The sequence below is a fragment of the Pan paniscus genome, chromosome 21 (assembly GCF_029289425.2).
Source record: "Pan paniscus chromosome 21, NHGRI_mPanPan1-v2.0_pri, whole genome shotgun sequence".
In the NCBI taxonomy this organism is placed as follows: domain Eukaryota; kingdom Metazoa; phylum Chordata; class Mammalia; order Primates; family Hominidae; genus Pan; species Pan paniscus.
This window is the reverse complement of record NC_073270.2, coordinates 18309361-18329757: the sequence shown is the minus strand read 5'-3', so window position 1 is coordinate 18329757 and position 20397 is coordinate 18309361. Positions and strand designations below refer to the sequence as shown.

General features: G+C 44.7%; 1 protein-coding gene across 1 annotated transcript in view; it reads right to left on the bottom strand.

Moving 5' to 3' along the window:
* PCSK2 (proprotein convertase subtilisin/kexin type 2) overlaps positions 1-20397 on the bottom strand; it is a 256293-nt gene that overhangs the window by 41261 nt on the left and 194635 nt on the right. Inside the window, exons 7-8 of the mRNA XM_003810593.3 lie at positions 12466-12554; positions 4984-5159 (exon numbers count right to left, since the gene is read on the bottom strand). Coding sequence (XP_003810641.1) covers positions 4984-5159; positions 12466-12554 — 265 coding nt within the window. The remainder of the gene's footprint in view (positions 1-4983; positions 5160-12465; positions 12555-20397) is intronic.

The following is a 20397-nucleotide window of genomic DNA, read 5'->3' as shown; positions in this document are numbered from 1 at the left end:
TGAATATTTGGGGACACAATTGAACCCACAACAGAAGAGGTGCTGATGCCATTTGGCTGTGTCCCCACCCAAATCTCATCTTGAATTTCCACATATTGTGGGAAGGACCCAGTGGGAGGTAACTGAATCATGGGGGCGAGTCTTCCCCATGCTGTTCTCTTGATAGTGAATAAGTCTCATGAGATCTCATGAGATCTCATGGTTTTAAAAAGGGGAGTTTCCCTACAGAAGCTCTCTTCTCTTGTCTGCCACCATGTAAGACATGTCTTTCACCTTCCACCATGATTGTGAGGTCTCCCCAGCTATGTGGAACTGTAAGTCCAATAAACCTCTTTCTTTTGCAAATTGCCCAGCCTTAGGTATGTCTTTACCAACAGCATGAAAACAGATTAATACAGGTGCATACAGTCTTATATTTCTGTTCAGACCTTTGAAAGAATTCAACAGCTCAGAAGAAACTACTCCATCAGATGTCTAAGAAGACTGTGAATATAGACAACTACCCTTTGATGTCCTCAGAGGAGAAAGAAAGGGGTTTTGTTAGAAACCTTTTGACTGGCCTCTGACCCTGCAAGTTCCGAACCTTCCCAACAGAACCACACTTCTTGATTTTGGAGGCTCATCTTGGGGTGTTTCCCCTAATTTTGAGCCAAAATTTCCCTGAAAGCATTGAGGGCAGGTGGCAGCTGGAGCAGAGGCTGACAGATTGTAACAAGCAAGGGTGCCAAAGGGGTGGTGTCCAAGTGGAAACACCTCTAAGCATAAGCCTCAAGGAAGGGGAAGGGTGAGTTGGAGAGCCGGAGCCACGAAACCGGGGAGAAGCAGACAGTGTGAGTGTGGCCTAGCCCCGTGACCGCAGAGCCCTCCTGTGGCTTTCCACACATTCTTGGGGCTGGCATCCTGCAGCCACCTTGGATCAGGATGTCTGTCTGGTCCCAGGCACTATGAGGTCTTGCCTGAATCTATCTCATTGCCCTGATCCCTCTTGGCGCATTTTTTTTTTTTTTTTTTGGGATAGAGTTTCACTCCTGATGCCCAGACTGGAGTGCAATGGCATGATCTCAGCTTACTGCAACGTCTGCCTCCCAGGTTCAAGTGATTCTCCTGCCTCAGCCTCTTGAGTAACTGAGATTACAGGTGCCCACCACCACACCTGGCTAATTTTTTGTATCTTTAGTAGAGACGGGTTTCACCATGTTGGTCAGGCTGGTCTTGAACTCCTGACCTCAGGTGATCCACCCGCCTTAGCCCCCCAAAATGTTGGGATTACAGGCGTGAACCACTATGCCCAGCCCCTCTTGGTGCATTCTTACAAGAAACCAATTTATTTGGGCTACCTAGGTCTCTGTTTCTTCAACGCAGAGACAAATGGCGTGTGGCTCAGCCATCACACAGCACACCCGTCCAACCCATCGTCCTGATGAGGAAATGCAGGGCTGTTCCTTTGTGGAAATGTGTCACCCCTGCTGCCCTTTTCTATTCATTGTAGGTTTTAAGAAACCATATGTTAGGGTCTTAGGATCTCAGGGTTAGATGATTTGGATCCTCAAGATCACGTAGAGCAACACCTTGCAAACTTTAATGGGATCTTGTTAAAATGCGGCATCTGTGGGAGGGGAGGAGGCGCTGAGGTTTTGCATTTTTCACTCTCTCAGGTGGGCTGTGGCCACACTTTGAGAAGCACTGACTCAGACCATTTTGCAAAAAGTGAGGAATGGAGACACCGACTAGTCTAAAGTTCCCCAGCCAATGGGGGGCAGGACTGAGGTTAAAACTCAGGTCTCTCCACTGTCAAGAGCTCTCCACCTGCTGAAATATCCCTGCAACAGGACGGACCTGCTGCTGTGCAGTGTTGGCTCTCTAGTGAAGACAGAGACGTTGACCAGCATCCAGAAAAGCCTGATTCTGAGAGATGAGCCCCTTCATTTGGTACCCTATGTGCTTCCTTCCCCTGGGGCCTGTGACAGCTGTGGTTGGAGGTGCCCAGAGTGTCACAAAGGCCTGGAAGGGCCTGGCTGTGTCCCAAGGAAACTGTCTTTGCAAAGCAAGTCTGGGGGTTAGATCCAGGCTGTGTACCAAAGTTGGCCACCCACTGCGCTGAAGGGTTCCACTTGGTTTGAAATATTGTTTACTATTGTTTAGGGCTGAGACTCTGGGGAAGTTACATGTGAACTTGCCAATTTTTGTCCAGTGAGATGCTTTAGTCTGGTAAGACTAGGAATGTGTGTAAGCAAGCAACAATTTAGTAAGGATCCAAAGTTAGATTTCTCATGGCTAAATATAATCTAATCAGACTGAGCTCATTTCATCAATTCTTTTACAAATTTTACATTGCCTAGCATTCAGAGGCTTAGACTCACTAGGAATACAAACACGGACACAGGGACAGAAGCTAAGGGATGATTTTGGAGGCTGTGAGTGGTGAAGAGATGGAGAAAAATGGGGTGGAAGAGGCCGGGTACGGTGTTGCATGCTTGTAATCCCACCTCCGGAGGCCAAGGTGGGAGGATCTCTTGAGTCCCGGAGTTTGAAACTAGCCTGGGCGACATGGTGAAACATGTCTACAAAAAGTTAGCTGGGCATGGTATCATGCACCTGTAGTCCCAGCCACTCTGGAGGCTGAGGCAGGAGAATCACTTGAGCCCAGGAGGTTGAGGCTGCAGTGAGCTGAGATTGTGCCACTGCACTCCAGCCTGGGTGATGCAGTGAGACCCTATCTCAAAAGAAAAAAAAAAAAAGGTAGAAGAAAACCTAGTCTAAAAAACCAATGGTAATAGGCACACACTTAGTTCTAAGCTTCCTGGCAGCCAAAGGAAAAAGGGAAACCTAATGGGGTAAATTTTGAGGTAGTGTTTGTGGGAGGTTTTCCCTAGAAGCAGAGCCTGAGGCAGAGATTCAGCTGCCCCAGACTCATTGAGGGAGGGCTCTCAGGAGCAACCTGAGAGCAAGGGAGTGAAGTAAGATACAGAGGGGAAGGAACTCCAAAGCTATGTAGTCTTGGGTAAAGCTTTCCCTTGGCCTGGCCCACAGGGGGCTCTGGACCATAAATTGCATTGAAGACTCCTCCCTGTTGGAGGCAAACAGGCTCCTGCCTTAGTCATCGGCTGTGGGCTGTGCCCTGGGTGTGGGGGGCATAACTTTCTGGGAGAGAAGATTCCATTGTCAGGGAAATGCTTCATGAGAGGGGCCACTGTGAGCCATCAGCAGCCAACACTCACAGCAGCTGGGGTGGCCCCCAGGCCTGGTAAAGGGGATCTTGGTGGGCACCGATGGCATCCATTGTAGTCATAGATTTCGATGTGACTTTCAGCCTCTCAACCGTAACATTTCGTGTCTGCATTAATTCCATATCTGCCCCCTGAACAGCTCATCCACTATGTTCTCAAGCCCCAGGCCAGTTCCTGAGGATGGTCTGGGCAGGAAAACACATGTTTTCTGACCTCAAGAAATGTATGGAAAAGCAGCCTTCAATTGCCCACTCTTATTTTCTTCAATATTCTCTTTTTTATGCCCGCGTTAAACATAGTGTTCTGTACATTCACTTATTTTAGTGTTATCAATGTATAAGTAATGAGTTTATGCATTTTCCATAAACAGACTGTACATAACTTAAATGTGTATGTGGAGCAGATGCATTTTATAATATATTTATAATAGTGCTGGTTTCTATAGCCATTTCATCTATTTGAAATTTACCAAAATCTAAGAAGCAAATTTAAAAACATTCCCAAAATGGAGTTGCAAAAGCCACACACAAAATCTCACACACTGTCCTTTCCCTCACTTAACACCAGACCACTCACTCCACACACGGCAGTGACCTTGTGGTGTGAGTCCCACGTCCAGGCTGATTACAGAGAGTCCTCTGGGAGCACGGGGGGGACAACTGCTGGCCTGGCAGCCAGGACAGGCCTGAGAAGACTGCGTAAGCCTAGGGGTGGGAGCTGTGCCACGCGTGGCAAGTAGATGGATGCATCAGAACAGCTCATGAAGACACAACAGTTTGGTAATGGATGCTCAAGTAACGAATCTATCGGCTGAGGCCCCAGGAATCATGGAGGACAGATGAGCCATCCCCAGTGTGCCCGGTCCAAATTCCTAACCCAGAGCATCCCAAGCGTAGTAAAGGAGTTGTGTTCTGTGCTATGAAGTTTTGGGGTGGTTGCTTAAGCGGCAGTCGAGACTGGGACAAATTCTGACTCTTTGCAGGCACTTCTCAGTGCCGAGCAGTTGCATCTTTATCTCATTTATACATCATAGTGACCCCTCATTATCACCGTTTTACAGGCGAGGCTAAGTCACTTCCTGATAGACTGGAGCCCAGAAATCCTCTGGTCCCTAAGCCTGGGGTCGTGTCTCCTCTGGGGTGGCTCCAGCCCCAGCGTCTCAGAGAAGGGGCCCCCTTCCCCTCCCTATGCAGCACTGACCTGCATCTCATCCCTTTGGAGGCTCTGCCCAGCTTCCTTCTCCTCAGCTCTGTCCAAGCCTGGGCTAATCTCAGGAGCAGCTGTGAGAATGCATGCTCAGACCCCCTGCCCCACGAGCATTGTGGTCATAGTCTTGGTTGCTGCCTCCTGGATCTACCGCCCTGTGTGCGCCGAGACCCCACATCCTGTGTGCTACTGCCAGCCAACGACTGAGTGGGTGGTGGGGGTGCCAGTGCAGGCCCCTTTCTGTCTGTGATGGGCAGCTTTGGCGTGGGGACTGCTGTCTGAGACCCTCCCTCCCCGGCCCCTTCCTTCCCACTGTCGTTTGCAGGAGCCAGGTAGGCATCGCATCTGAGGCTTTTCTGCCCTCTCTCCTTATCCATCACAGGCCTCCCTGCAGTCAGCCTCCTGCATGGCTAAGCCCCTGTGCTGTCTGATTCCTGCAGGACCTGGACTCACACACAGGGTGACAGTGGTTCACCCAGTTGCATCTACCCCTCCACCCACTTTGTCCCAACTTGTGAGTGGCCGGGGCCTAGGGGGCCGGCCCCCTTACCTTGTTCACGCCATCGGCCATGGCCTGCAGCGTGAGCTCCCGGGGCCCATCCACTGTCTTGCCGTTGTCTGTGGGGCCCCAGCTGGCGCTGTAGATGTCAATCAGCTGTGGCATATGACTGATGGAGGAGGCCTCGATGATGTCTGTCATGAATGGCTGGTCCAGCATCCGGATGCCTGTGGACACGTTGAGCAGAGGACACCATGTTTGGGTTCCCCAGTTCGCAGGAGACAAGGAGGTGGAGGAGGGCTTGGGCCCTGGGTACTTGGAAGGGTTGGAGATCTCAGGTGCTCTGGGGCCACTGTGCAGTCCAGGGATCAAGAAAGAGGCACAGACGGTCCTACTGGCTCCTTTCTGCATCCCACCCACATCTTTGCTGATGTAATGATTTAAAGACAATTTTATTCCCCTAGCAAAACTTACTAGAATTCATAATGGGAGAGACCACCTTTGCTGAAGCGATGCTTTGATAAGCTCGTTTCTAAGTAGAAGCTTGGCCTCAGAGAACTGGGTGTCGGCTGCAGCCAAGTTTTAAGGGAGAAATAAAGCTACTACATATGATAGATGGGGGAGGCAATCAATATTTGATATTTGAGGAGAAATTCCAGCAGGCAGAGGGCAGAGGGCAGGGGACAGAGAGAGGGGCAGGGGCAGTGCAGGAGCGGGTGGGGTCAGGAAAGAGGAACTCCCATTTGCACTGTAGCTGAGAGGGACTTTGGAGAGGACAGAAAGGCAGAGATGGCCATTCTAAACTGTATTAGTAATTCTGTGTCTGACGGCCGCCTCTCCTTTCTTCCCTATAGCATCGCTGTAAAGTTTGTGTTCCTCTCTGATGCCTCGTGGGAGTGATTTCTCACAGAATGTTGGGAAGGAGCAAAGTCCTGCAGTCCAGGATAGTGTGGGACACACAATCCTAAGACACAGGGGCACAGGGTGAAGGTGCTGGCGCTGCCCCTGCAGAGCTGGTGCTCCTAGGCCTCCAGTCCCCGTTCGGCCATCCACAAAGGCCTCTCCAGGGGGATCTCAGTAGCCGCCATTGGGTTGGGTGTGCTGTCTCTCCATCACTACCCTCAAAACTTTGCTGACGGGGTCACATGCCTCTCTCCAGGCTTTGTCATCTGGATGGGTCAGTGGGTTCACAATTCTGTGGCATGGAGCTTAGAGTGCTAGTGAAGCTGACCTGAGTCTTTCCACCCACTGCAATTATGGAATGAAGGGGTTGGGCCATGCACAGTCAAAATCTGGGCCCCAAAACTCCTTCCTTGTCCCTGGTGGCCAAAGGATGTTGTGCCTGAAGGACACTATTTCACAAGCCTCACTCTCTAACATGGCGAGCACGTCAATCGAATTAAAAGCCACCCAGGTCCTTGCCAGGCAGCTGAAATGGACACGAAATTGCTTTCTTTCCTGAGGGACTACTACTTTCAGTCCTCAGGAGACTCGAGGATCTCACTTTCCTCTTCAGTGCTCATAGCCCTCTTCTTGTGTACCTTTAACCTTCTATCACAACTACTTATTTGCATGTTTCATACACCACCAGATGGCATGGTCTTTGAGTATAGGGCATGTGTCTATTTTGTTCACTTCCATGTCCTTGAGGATCAACATGATGCTTGGTATTTATTTTAAGCTTGACAAATATTTGGTGAATAAATATCTGGCATTATTACCTTATTTAGTTGATTTTCTCCCCAACACAAATAACAGGTCCAGAAGAATGAATAACAGGCTCTGCTTATCCATCTTCTACTATTAACCCATAAGTGTAATCACCATTTTTGACAACAAACACCCAGTTATCAGTTAGCATTCTTTCTCCTGGAGGAAGATTATCTAGAATAAGCCTAGTCTTTGGTTTGAACTTTCCAGATGTTAAATTTTATGGTTCATTTTATAAGGAGATAGGAAATTTAAGACTCTGTATTTTGCTTTTGGTCCACCTATGTTTTTATTTATTTAAAAACTTTATTTAGTGCAGGTGACCAATGAGCCACAGAATAAACTGGTCAGTGCAGCTTCTTCTTGTGCAAAGTCACGCCCACTCTGTGGGTGGGAAATAGACAGAGGCTGGCATTCACTTGCTCAGATGCTCTTGAACTTGCCTAGTGCCCAGATGACCAGGACTGAATGGCCCACTCAACTGGAAGGTGAGAAATTCAACCCCGGCCAAAGCAGGTTTCTGCTGCCCCACAAACCAACGAATGCCAGCCCTGGATTTTGCCAGGGCTGGTGCATGGCACTTCCAGCTGTGCCTTGAACCCTCTTCCTCTTTGCAGCTCTTATCACCTTCATGGGCTCCCTCTGTGCTGCGCAAGAACCTCAGAGTGGATGTGTATTAATCTTCTGACCGTTTTAACATTATAGGGTGGCCACAGGCTGAGAGCAAGTCTCTCATTCATATTCAGGGACCAGGCACCCGACATTCTTTTAATCTTGTTAAGCTCAAGAGGAATGAGGCATGCATTAACTGAATGAGATACAGTATTAATTTTGCAAGCAACTGCACCATGCAGCCAAGACAGAGGCTCAGCGTGACCCAAGGGTTTTTAGGGAAGGCCTCTCCTCTGCCCCTGGATGCTCTAGGAGCTACAGGGGAATGTGGGGTGGAGACAGAGAGTAGACCGAGTGAGAGAGAGGGAGAGAAGGATAGAGGGAGGGAGAGAGGCAGACAGACTGGGAGAGAGAGAGAGGGTAGGTAGAGGGAGAGAGACAAAGAGAATGGGAGAGAGAGAGGCAGAGGGAGAACAGGTAGAGAGAAAGGGAGAGGAGAAGGAGAGAGTCGGAGAGAGAGAGAAGGTAGAGAGAGAAGGAGAGGACAGAGAGAGAGGAGAGGGAGAGAGGGAGAGTGTAAGAGAGAGAGAGAAGTTAGGGAGAGAAGGAGAGGACAGGGAGAGAGGAGAGGGAGAGAGGGAGAGTGTAGGAGAGAGAAGGTAGAGAGAGAGGGAGAGGACAGAGAGAGAGGAGAGGGAGAGAGGGACAGTGTAGGAGAGAGAAGGTAGAGAGAGAGGGAGAGGAGAGGGAAAGAGAGAGGAAAGGGAGAGAAGTAGGAAGGGGGGAGGAGGAGGGGAGGAAGGGAGGAAGGGAGGGAGAGAGAGAGGAGAGGGAGAGGGGGAGAAGGGGGGAGGAGGAGGAGGGGAGGAAGAGAGAGAGGGAGAGAGGGAGGAAGGGGGGAGGAGGAGGAGGGAAGGAAGTGGGGGGGAGAGAGAGAGAGAGAGAGAGAGAAATCAAAGGAGCTAGGAGTCTGTGTCTTCACATCCCTAACAATGCTGATGTGTGTATTTGATGGGCAAGAACAGACACAGGCACACATCAAGTGTTTCTATCTGACCCCAGGCAGGCCTGCACAGCACATTAATGAGTAGAGGTGACTCTGGGTCTCTTCCATTCATTTAGAGCCTTCTCTGTCTGCCTGTGCAGCGTGCACTGTGGCTAGCCCTGGTGCCCCGGGGGCTGCATGTCCAGGGGATTTGAGCTGCACCCTCTCTGCCTCTGCTCCTGTTGCACAAGGTGTGCCTCTCCCTGCCTCCAGTAAATACTACATCTGCCCACAAACTTCGGTGCTCATCAATGCCACTTTTTGTGCTCATGAATATTAGCTCTGGATGATAAGGAGGAAATTCATGCTCATCCAGGATTTAGGTTCTGAAAACTCATGTTAGTCATTGTACTTACAGTGATTTTTACTTGTTTATTGAAAAGCTCAGATAAAATATGTTTATCTGCAGTGTTATGAGATTCATTGGCCAATAATAATAGTGATAATAATATGTGAAAGCAATTCATAGCTGGTAGAGAAATTTCACGGCATTTTCACAATGGTCAACAGTGTGGTTTTTAAATATTTTTCAAAATCTTCAATCAAAGGTGATCTCATCCCGAAGCCCAGTGTGTAAATCTGTGTGCTTTGGTTTAAAAAGGAAGGTGAATAGGACCAAACCCACCTGGCCTGGCCCCCTCTTGGGGCTGCTCTGAGAGTCTCTGCAGAAATCCAGAACAGTGAGGAACTGTAGAGCCCCACCCTCAGGCGCCTCTTGTCCCTGAGCCCTGGTTACTCTCTGTCCTCTTTCATGAGTTGTTATCTGATTTTTTAAAATTTGCTCCCTGTCTTTGTCTCCTCCTAGACTGTGAGCTATATGGGGCAGGGGACCTGTCCGCCAGCTTCCATCCCCTGCAACAGGAAGGTGCCCACAGTAACTATGGACCACACAAAAGGCCTGAAGGCAGGAGACAATGTTACGACTCCTTGATGTGGTCTCGAGCTTTAATATTTTCAGAAATATACATTTGACAAATTTGCAAAAACCATCATTTGGAAGGTCATTGTTTGTGGTACATTTGCTTGGTTTTGTGGATTTTGAATAACACACTTAATTTTAATTTTTGACTCAATCTTTTTGATTGAAGATGTTGTTTACTTAAAAATTAAAATGAAAAAAGAAAGAAGGAAGGAATGGGGTCCTTTTTTTAAAAAGACAGTTACTTGAATAAAGGCATTTTCAAAATAAAAAAAGTAATATTTTTCTTCGAAATTTATACAATTAAATCAGTGAAAATGGAAATGTAAATAAACTTTCAAATAATGTTCCTGGGGTTATTAAAGCTTGAAGACTGCAGGATGACTTTTGGGACATCCCGTATGTGCGGGTCTACATGTCACGGAGTTTGAAATGAAGACGGACGCGAAGAGAAATGAAGGAGAAGATCTTTGCATTGATTAAAATGGGTTAGGGGCTAACCTTTGGGACACACCAAGAATGCCTACAAATCAACAAGAAAAAGACAGGAGCCTTGATGGAAAAATGAGAAAAATTTATGAACAGAAGAGGAACTCAGTTAGATGCAGAGACGCTCAATGCTCTCTTCTGTTCAGAGGACTCAATTTACAATCTCCACTCTTCTTTTTTGAATCCCTGGGTTAAGATTCAACCACATTTTAACTTTGGGCTTTTTCTGGAGACAGCGTGGAGGGGTGCTGGGGAAGGACCTCAGACATCACAGGGGCGCCCCCCTAACCTGTAACGAACGAACACCTCGACTTTGAGACCAGCAACGATCCGAGTTGGCCACCAGGTGGCGCTTTAGACCTCCTTAGCCCAGAAAGCTCCCGAATGGAAAGATTCTCTGGAGGGTTTGGCTCATTTTTAGCAAATAATTAAAAACCAGCCAACTTTTGGAATTGCCAGCCAGGATGAATAAAATGTTTTCCTTAAATTTGTAAGATAAACTCTGCTGTTTTTGCAATCCATGAGTAATTCCCCAGTGCTTCCTCAAGAATTCATGCTGACGCCCCAGGGAGCCACAGGACACTGGGTTCCCTAAGGCACAGGCATGGGACTGGAGTCTCGCAGCCCTTGTAGTTAGAACCAGCGTACGTGGTCACAGGGGAGCCAAGCTGGGGCTAAGGGAGTGGGAAAAGAAAGAAAGGAGCCTCCCTTGCTCAAAATCTTTGGATGGCTGTTCTTGGTTTCTGGAACCTCAAAACGTTGCTGTGATGCCCTAGCTGTCATTGGGCTTCACAGAAGCCCAGTCGCGTCTTTGAGGTGTCAGGCTGCATTCAGCAGGCGAGGCAGAGGCTGCTGCACCCGCCGGGTCCTCTGGCCTGCTCCCTGGCTTTTTGCCTGGGGGTGTCCTCTGCTCAAGGAGCTCCACTCAGTTCAAGCGAGCTGGGCAGGCTGGACAGGCCCGACGGCACCCCCAAACAATGAAAGATGGGAACTGGCAGATTAATGCCGCAGCCTCCTCACATTAGCGGGGTCAATTCTGAGGGGTGTTCTCCACACTCCCTCAGAGAATTACCTGCAGGACGGGGCCCCTGTTGTCCATGAGACTCACTTCGTTGGCCTCCATTCCTTTCCTGTCTTCTTCCCCAACTCCCTCACTCTGGCTTCCGGGGACCACCTCCCACATTAACTGCTTGCCCGGAATCCTTGTCTCAGGTTTTGCTTTTAGGAAGAGCAAACTAAGACAGCAGGAGAATTAGATACATTTGATGAGCACTCAATGCTCAGGTGTTTTCAGAGTGCAAATAATAAGAGAAGAGGAAAAAAGGAAAAGAAGGAGATGGAAAAAGAAGCTCCCAGGAACCTCCAGAAAGCTGTGAGCTCCCCCTAACTCTTTTAACTTTTGCAGGTGGTCATTTTACTTTGTTCCAAAAACCAGTTACCTTGGGTGTGTGAATAAGAAATTCAGGTTTGAATTTTTCAGTTGCTTCCAGTTCTGTCCTGTGAGTAGAGAACCCGCCTTCCTTAGATTCCATCCCAGGTCTGAGCCTGGCTTATAAAATATTAACCGAGTGATATTCTTTCCCCTGAGCTCATAATGGCTCCTGACATTTTAATGCCAGCATTTTGGATGCGCACAAAGTAAAGAGAGCTGAAACCCAGGGGCTAAGCCTCCTCTATTTACATTTTAGAAACCTCCAGATGTATTCTTTTGTGACATTCAGCACCCAGTTCAGGCAAGCCTCTTAGCAAACAGTGTTGAAAAGAGGTTAATAGTGGGTTTGTATAGGTTACTTTTGCTTTATTTAGTTCCATGGAAATGGAGTGTCAGCAGAAAATAGGTTTATGGTTCCATTAAATTGCCAGGAAAAGAAAATATCAGGACAGTTGTAAACAAAAAAGAAAAGAAAAAAGAAAAACAAGGTTGGGTGACTCAGCCTGAATAAATTAAGAATCAATTTGATGCAAAACTTGGAACAAGACTGGTGCCACTCCATTCTCAGACATCTCGTTGAAAGCTTATGAATCTCTCAGTCTCTGTCTCTGTCTGTGTCTCTCTCTCTTTTTTTTTCTGAGAGGGGAGGGATGTTGGGTTCTAAATTTCCAGTGACTTGCCACTCTTATTTCTAAAGGCTCCATCAAGAGGAAATTCTTAAATATCCTACCCAATGAAATGTAAGAAAAAGGTTCTAGGTAGAATTTCTCTTTTTAAAGATGAGTTCCATTGTGCAAAACATTTTGAAGAGCTCTGAGTATGTTTACAAATAATTTATACACACCACCTTGTATTCTATAGTCTATATTTGAGACTCATTAAAATGTTATTGACACTGACACAGAAGAGTAGTGACTGACAATTCTATTTATATAAATTTCAAAAACTGGCAATAACCATTTTTTTTTGCTGTTAAAAAACAAGATCATGGTTATTCTTGGGTGTCACAGTAGTAACTGGAAGGCGACATGTTTGGGGTGCTGGTTATGTTTTGTTTCCTGATCACTGTATGGGTATGGCCAGTTTGGGAAAAGTCATTAGCTTATTTATGATTTGTTAACTTTTTTGAATTTATATTATGCTTAAATTAAAAATTTAAAACTATTGATATTGTTATGCAGGTTAAAAGAAAAAAATTTTTTTCACTTGTGCCAAATCTGTGGATCCTAGCTTTTCTGCACCAGTGGGATTTTTTGCTGGGCCACAGTCAGCCTTGAGATCAGTGTGATACCTAGTGGGGGCCTCTGTTTGGCAGGGATGGCTTACCTGCAACCTTGGAGTTGTATGCTACTCCAACTCCACAGATATTGTTGTTGGCGGCAGCAGAAACTTCTCCTGCACATCGGGTCCCGTGGCTTTGGAAAAATATAAAGACACGTTAGATATGCAGTGAAACGAATTTGGCTAGATCTCTCATGGGCTCAAAATTCTCTTTGGAACAAAAATGAAATCTGCATATCATATACAAGTAAACCCTGTGTCACGGAAGAGGTCAGCCCTTGCGTTAAAGTTCTGTGAAGACTTAAAGTGCTGAGCAAACCATTATCTACCTGTCTTTTAGTTTTCTGTAAAGCGCCCCATTTTGGGGTGGTTTGTAAAGCCGCAATAGAGAAATAAAACAAGCATAAGCTGAATCACTGAGAAGGCTGTGTTTTCAGACCCAAACAGCATTCAAGATGCAAAAGATTCCAATGGTACAAATCATCTGGAACTACCAGATCCAACCATGAAAAGTCCACTTTATTTATATTTATTTATTCTTTTTTTTTTTTTTTTTTTTGAGACGGAGTCTCCTCGGTCACCCAGGCTGGAATGCAGTGGTGCAATCTTGGCTTACTGCAGCTTCGACTTCCTGGGCTCAGGTGATTCTCTTGCCTCAGCCTCTTCAGTAGCTGGGACCACAGGTGTGTGCACCACGCCTGGCTAATTTTTTGTATTTTTTGTAGAGAAGGGGGTTTCCCATGTTGTCCAGGCTGGTCTCAAACTCCTGGGCTCAAGCGATCTTCCCATCTAAGCCTCCCACATTGCTGGGATTACAGCTGTGAGCCGCTGAGCCTGGCTAGAAAAGTCCATTTTAATGGTGGGTGGAACAACTACTGAATCAAATGGGCACATTCCCAGGTCTGCTGGGACAGTGCGAGTATGGCCTGCGAAATGCACAAGGTCTTTCCACTCACTGTTCAAATTGTGGCAAACAATCAGGAAATGTGGGTGAAGGGGTTCATTGGCTACATATCCCTAGGAATTTTCCATTTCTGCAGCATCAACTAGTGCACTGTCTGGGACATCCTCTTGGGGCAAGCAAAGCTATCGCACCAGCCCTTAAAAATATCACATGCAAGGATTGAAAATACACACACACACACACATTTTCTTTCTCTGTATGAGTCAAAGTAAATCCTGCCTCCATAAAGGCTACATATTTCATGCCTCAAAATTCTCTTTGGAACAAGAATGAAACCCGCCTATCATGTACCCAGATATGTAAACCCAGTGTCACTGCAGAGGTCGGCCCTTGTGTTAAACCTGTCCCTGTCCTAAAACAGTTCACCAAAGGCTGGAGGACAAGTGCATGTGAACCAGCTTGAACAAAGTAAAGATATTAAATAAGTCTTCTGTATCTTAATTTTGGCCCTTAAGCGGGAGAGAGGAATGCCATGGGCTCTCCAGAGGAACATAGGGGAAGAAACATTTCATTGCTAAATTAGGCAACACTAATTAGCAATCAGCCATAAATAGAGGTTTCTTACGATTGTTCCTAGCACCAAGCCTTCTCACAACCCTGGGCTTTTGAATCTGGACTTCTCTTGTCATTTATTTTGACTGAAAGAATGTGGCAGAAGTGATGAGCCTGGGCCTCAGGAGACCATGTGGCTTTTCTGCTTTCTCTTGCCACCCTGTCTAGGCTCCATGTGAGCAAGCCCGGGCTAGCCTATTGGATGATGAAAGACACATAACCTGTAATGCCTGACACCCCAGTCAACAGTAATCCATCAACATGTGAGTGAGGTCATCCTAAACCAATCAGCCCCCAGCAACCTGCCAGCTGACCAGGGAGACAAGGGTGAGCTCAGCCAAGACAAGCCTAGCCTGGTCCAGATCAATAGAACTTTCCAGCCAACCTATAGACTTGGGAGCAATAATCAATGCTTATTGTTTCAAGCTACTGAATTCTGGAATAATTTGTTATGCAGCATTATCATGGCAGTAGATTACTGACACAATGAATGAACAAGGCTAGAGGAACACCATGGCTCACGTGTGGGGAGCCAGGGTTCACAGCTGGACTGTCAGGGTGACTGTATTGGGGCTTTTGTGAATAGCCTGTATTGAGGGGCTGCTGGGGTGTCCAAATGAAAACCTGAGGCCCTGTGCCCAACCCTGTGGATTTCCTGAGAGAAAGAACAGGCACACCTTTTCCATCCACACTGCTGGCTTTTCCACCAGAGTGATTTGATCATCTCACTTTGTTTTTCCAGCCAAAAGCATGTATTTATATATGTACTACACTTAGGGAATAGTGTTAGATATATCCAGCAATATGAATAAAACAACCTCTTTTACCAGCACCTACTATGAGATGGGCCCTGTGTTGAGAGAGTTACATGTATTATCCTATTAAATCCTCACAACAGCCTATTATTATCCCCATTTTAAAGATGAGAAAACTGAAGCTTAGATAGATGTGAAGTCACTTCTCAAATAGGAGGCAGGACAAGAATTCAAACTCAGGTCTGCTGCTTCCAAAGCCCTGCTCTTAACCATGATCTTTAACTATCATGTAATCCTATTAGAAACATGCAGATTAAAATTGTAATGGTTAATTTCACTTGTCAATATGGCTGGGCCACGAGGTATCCAGACATTCGGTCAGACATTATTCTAGGTGTTGCTGCAAGGGTATTTTGGATGAGACTCACATTTCAATTTGTGGACATTGACTAGAGCAGCTTGTCCTCCATAATGTGCGTGGGCCTCATCCAATCACTTGAAGGTTTAAATAGACAAAAGATCTGGCCTCCTCTGAGAAGAGAGAATTCTCTGGAAGACTGTCTTTGGACTTCACCTGTAACGTTGGATCTTCCTGGTTCTATAGCAGGCTACCTTCAGACTCAAGCTGGACCATTGGCTCTCAGGGTCTCCAGCCTGCTGGCTCACCCTGCAGATTTTGGACTTGCCAGTCTCCAGACTTAGGTGAGCCAATTCCTTATAATGAACCTCTTTTTATATGTATACACATCCTACTGGTTCTGTTCTCTGGAGAACCATGACTAAAACAAAAAGTAACTAAGTAATTAAATCTGCTTTTGCTGGTTTCTTAGTTCAGTCATTTGCTAATACCCATATTAGTCTGTTTTCACACTGCTATGAAGAAATACCAGAGACTGGGTAAGTTATAAAGGAAAGAGGGTTAATTGACTTACAGTTCAGCATTGCTTGGGAGGCCTTAGGAAACTTAAAATCATGGTGGAAGGCACCTCTTCACAGGGTGGCAGGAAGGAGTAAATGAGTGCCAGCAGGGGAAATGCCAGATGCTTATAAAACCATCAGATCTTGTAAGACTCACTCATTATCATGAGAACCGCATGGGGGAAACTGACCCCATGATTCAGTTACCTCCACCTGGTCTTGCCCTTGACACATGGGGATTATGGCAATTACAATTCAAGGTGAGATTTCGGTGGAGACACAGAGTCAAACCATATCACCATTCAACTAGGTATTCTGGTACAGTATTGTCTCTCACTCTGTAACATGGATTTTGTTGGTGGCAGAAAATGCTAAATGGTCACCAGTGATTCTCTTTTCTCCCCAGGCTGCAGTAAGGCTCCCATCCTCCCTTGCACTTGTATGTGGCCATGTGACTGAGTTATGGCAAATATGTGAGCAGATGGGTAAATGCTATTTGTAAACCTGGCCCATAAAAATTACCCTTGGGCAATTATTCACGCTCTTTGCCCTCAAGTAGCTTGATGCAAAAAAGCCCAGGAACATTGGAAACCTATGCCAAAGATGAAAGGAGTCTGCATCCCCGAATCACTGCTTAGAGGAGAGCTATTCCACCAGGAACACAGAGATGGACTGGTGGGTGAGTGATACACTTTTTTTGGTGCTAAGCCACTAAGCCACTAATATTTCAGGGCCAAGATTTATTTGTTACAGCTACTAGGATAACCTGAACTAGCACACTTTAATCTTATTCCTATAATTTTATTAGATCCTACTCGATAGACTGTTTTGGAAGGATAAATTCTAATAATAAGTGACATAAACTAATTTGAAGGATCCCACAAAAAGAGATGTTGGGTGACAAGGATCAGTACAAAGCAGTCTTTGATGAACAGAAAAAAAATGGCTGCCTTGTCTAGTGGTCGAATTCCCCTACCCTCTCACTAGGTGTGTGCAGGGTGCATGATGGACTTTTGGCATTCGTTTATTTAATGCACACTTTGAGGCTGGTGTGTAGAAGTGGGTCTTTTAATGGTGAATGGGCCTGTCTGACACTTTGGGGTTTCCATTTTGGCTCAGGCTTATTATTTAAATATGTGAAATTATGAAATATTTAAAAAATATAGACAATTTCAGTGAATAGTACGATGACTCTCATATAGCCACCATCCAAGTCTATCAAAGCCAAACATTTTTCATACTTTGGATTATTTTTAGAAAAACATAATTCTTTATAGGCTGGGTGTGGTGGCTCACTCCTGTAATCCCAGCACTTTGGGAGGCCAAGGTGGGCGTATCGCTTGAGGTCAGGAGTTCAAGACCAGCCTGGAAACCCCGTGTCTACTAAAAACACAAAAAAATTAGCCAGGTATGGTGGCCTGTCTCTGTAGTTCTAGCTACTCGGGAGGCTGAGACATGAGAATTGCTTGAACCTAGGAGTTGGAGGTTACAGTGTGCCAAGATTACGCCACTGCACTCCAGCCTGGGTGACAGAATGAGACTGTCTCAAATAAAAAAAAAAGGCTGGGCGCTGTGGCTCACGCCTGTAATCCTTTGGGAGGCTGAGGTGGGTAGATCACGAGGTCAGGAGTTTGAGACCAGCCTGACCAACATGGTGAAACCTTGTCTCTACTAAAAATACAAAAATTAGCCAGGCGTGGTGGCGCGTGCCTGTAATCTCAGCTACTCAGGAGGCTGAGGCAGGAAAATCGCATGAACCAGAGAGGCGGAGGTCACAGTGAGCCGAGATGGAGCCACTGCACTCCAGCCTGGGCGACAGAGTGAGACTCTGTCTCAAAAAACAAAAAACAACCCCCTCTGCACCAAGAAACAACATAAATCTTTACAGATACAATTGAGGCCCTCTCTGATGCCATTCCTTCCCCTCTTTGCTTCCTCAGAGGTAACAACTGTACTAAGTTTGCTGTTCAGAACGTTTTTATGAACTTATAATCAGGTATGCATATATGTCACTCTTTGCATGTTTCAAACTCTGTATAAAAATTTCCTAGTGTATGATCTATGTAAAATTGGCTTCATTTGCTACATTTTCTGAAGTTAACTTGTGAATTCTGGTTCATCCATTTTTAGTGCTGTGTAATAATCCATTTATAAATATGCTGTGGTTTATTTATTTATACTTCTAATGATAGGTATTTAATTTGTTTGCAATTTGCTTGCTATTACAAATAATTTGAAAAGAAACATTCTTGTTTATTATTTCCATGTACCCATAAGGAAGAGTTTCTCTGAGGTCTTCTTGTAGGATTTAAAACAGGTTATATGGCTATGTACTACCTATGTATTGAGCAATCCTGTTGCTCAATCCTTTTCAACATTGATCATTGTCGAATGTTACCATTTTTGCTAGTCCAGTTGGTGTGAAATGGTATGTTATTGTTTCATTTTGCATTTCCTCATCACTAGCAAGGTAATCTTTTCATAGGCTATTTGGCTTAGATTTTCTTTTCTGTGAATTTCCTGTTAATAACCTTGGCCCATTTCTTCTACAAGGGTATTTATTTATTTTTCATTGATTTGTAGCTGTTCTTTACAAATTTTGTATATTAAGCCTTTTTTTCCATAAAATTTGCTGCACGTCTTCTAGTCTGTGGCTTGTCTTCCAAATTTATTTATTGTGACTTTTTTTTTGAACAAAAGTGTTTAATTTTAATGTAGCCAGCTTTATTAATCATTTATTTTTCCATGTGGTTTAGTGGCTTAAGAAATCCATCCCTAATTTACATTCTGTAGAGAATCCTCTGCCCTTTCCAGATCTTTTTCCAATCCTGGAGAGATTAGCTGAGAGTCTAGCACCTTTTAAAGGTCTGAACAGGAATCATCTGTCATCTATTGCCTCTAAGAGTGGCCACTTAGGAGATTTCATCTACATAAAAAGAACCCCGGTCTCCACAAACCCTTATCTTAACCCAGACGCACCTTTCTATTGATTCCAGGTCTTTAGGTAATAACTCAACCAATTGCCAATCAGAAAATCTTTGAATCTACCTATAACCTGGAAGCCCCTGCTTCAAGATGTCCTGCCTTTCCAGACCAAGCCAATGTCTACTTCACATGTATTGATTAATGTCTTATGTCTCCTTAAAACATATAAAATCAAGCTCTAACTCAACCACCTTGGGCACCTGTTCTCAGGACCTCCTGAGGCTGTGTCATGGGTCATGACCCTTAACCTTGGCAAAATAAACTTCTAAATCAATTGGGAGAAAAAGGAAGAAATCAGTCCCTATGTCATGATCATAAAGATGTTTTTCTTTATTTTTTCCTAAAAGATTTATATCCATTTAAGTCTTTCATTCTCCTGGAATTTATTTATGCTCAGTATGTGGTGTGGGTGCCTATTTCTCCCCATGTGCATAGTTATCACATTTATTGAATACCTTCACTCCATCATTTCCTTATTGTTTTTATTGCTATCTTAATCATATATTAGGGTTCCTTTTATGTGGCGTCTGTTTTTGCACTCTTTATTCTGTTTCTTGATCTTTTTGTCTCTCTGTATGCTAACCCTACAATCTCATATTATTATGGTTGTGTAATGTTTTGGTATCCGGTCGGCAAAGCTTCCCATCTTGCTGTTGTTCTGTTGTTGCTGAACTTCAACCTCATCTTCTTCTTTATCTTCATTCTCTTCCTCTTTTTTCTCCTTTTTTCCTCCTCCTTATTTGTCTTCTTCTATTTTGGCCACTTGTTTTTCCATATCAATTTTAAAACAATTTTGTCTAGTTCCACTGAATAATCTATTGAAACTTTAATTGAAATTGCAATGAATTAATATATTAATTTGATATGATATCTTTATATTGTTCCATCTTCTTATCCCTGAGCTTAGTATGCCACTCTATTTATTTAGGACTCCTTTATTCTTTTGTAAATTTTATAATTTTCTTCTTAATGATCTCACACCTTTTCTTAGATTTATAACTATTTGATCGGCTATGAAATGTAGCATAGTGTTGAATTAAAGGGATGATAGGGAGAACCCACATCTTGTCAGACTTAGAGAATGCTATCAAAGCTTCACCATGAAGAATAATGTTTGCTGTAGGTTTTTGATAAACAGGCTGTTATCTTCAATTCGATAATTAACTCCTCAAGTGCATCCAGGCTAGATTTTATACCATTTATTGAGATTTTATTCCACAGGCTGTATTTTTCAGCTGCAATTGGTTCTTTTCATGTCCATGCTTTTGTTTTTGCCTATGTTTCCACCATCATTTAGTTTTCTTTAAAATATATGTCACCCATGCATTTATCACTCTGAACAAACTAAAAATAACTTATTATAAAGTCTTTTTCAAGACTGCTTCATAGAACCGATTTCATATAGTACAAATTAATATCCTGATTTTTAGTTTTTTTAGGTGTATTTTTTTCAGGTATTTTGGAATAGTGGATTTTAGGATAATTTTGATGTGGAGATATTTTTTCGTCTTTTTTTTTTTTTTTACCTCTCTTCCTTTCCTGGCTACTGGTCCTATGATTGTTTCAATTGACTCCTTAGTTCTGTTTCTGACAACCAGTTTCTACAACAGTGTTTCAGGGATCTGCATTCACAGAGATAAGGAGATAAGACAGATTAGTCAGCAAGCCAGTGTGCAACTTGGCTAAGTTCATGCACATGAAGCTGTCTTTGTCTTCTGGTCTCCAGTCTCTCTGCATCTACAGATTCTTAGACAACAGAAGACCCATGGTGGCCAGCTGCAGTCTTTTCACCCTTGGCTTTGG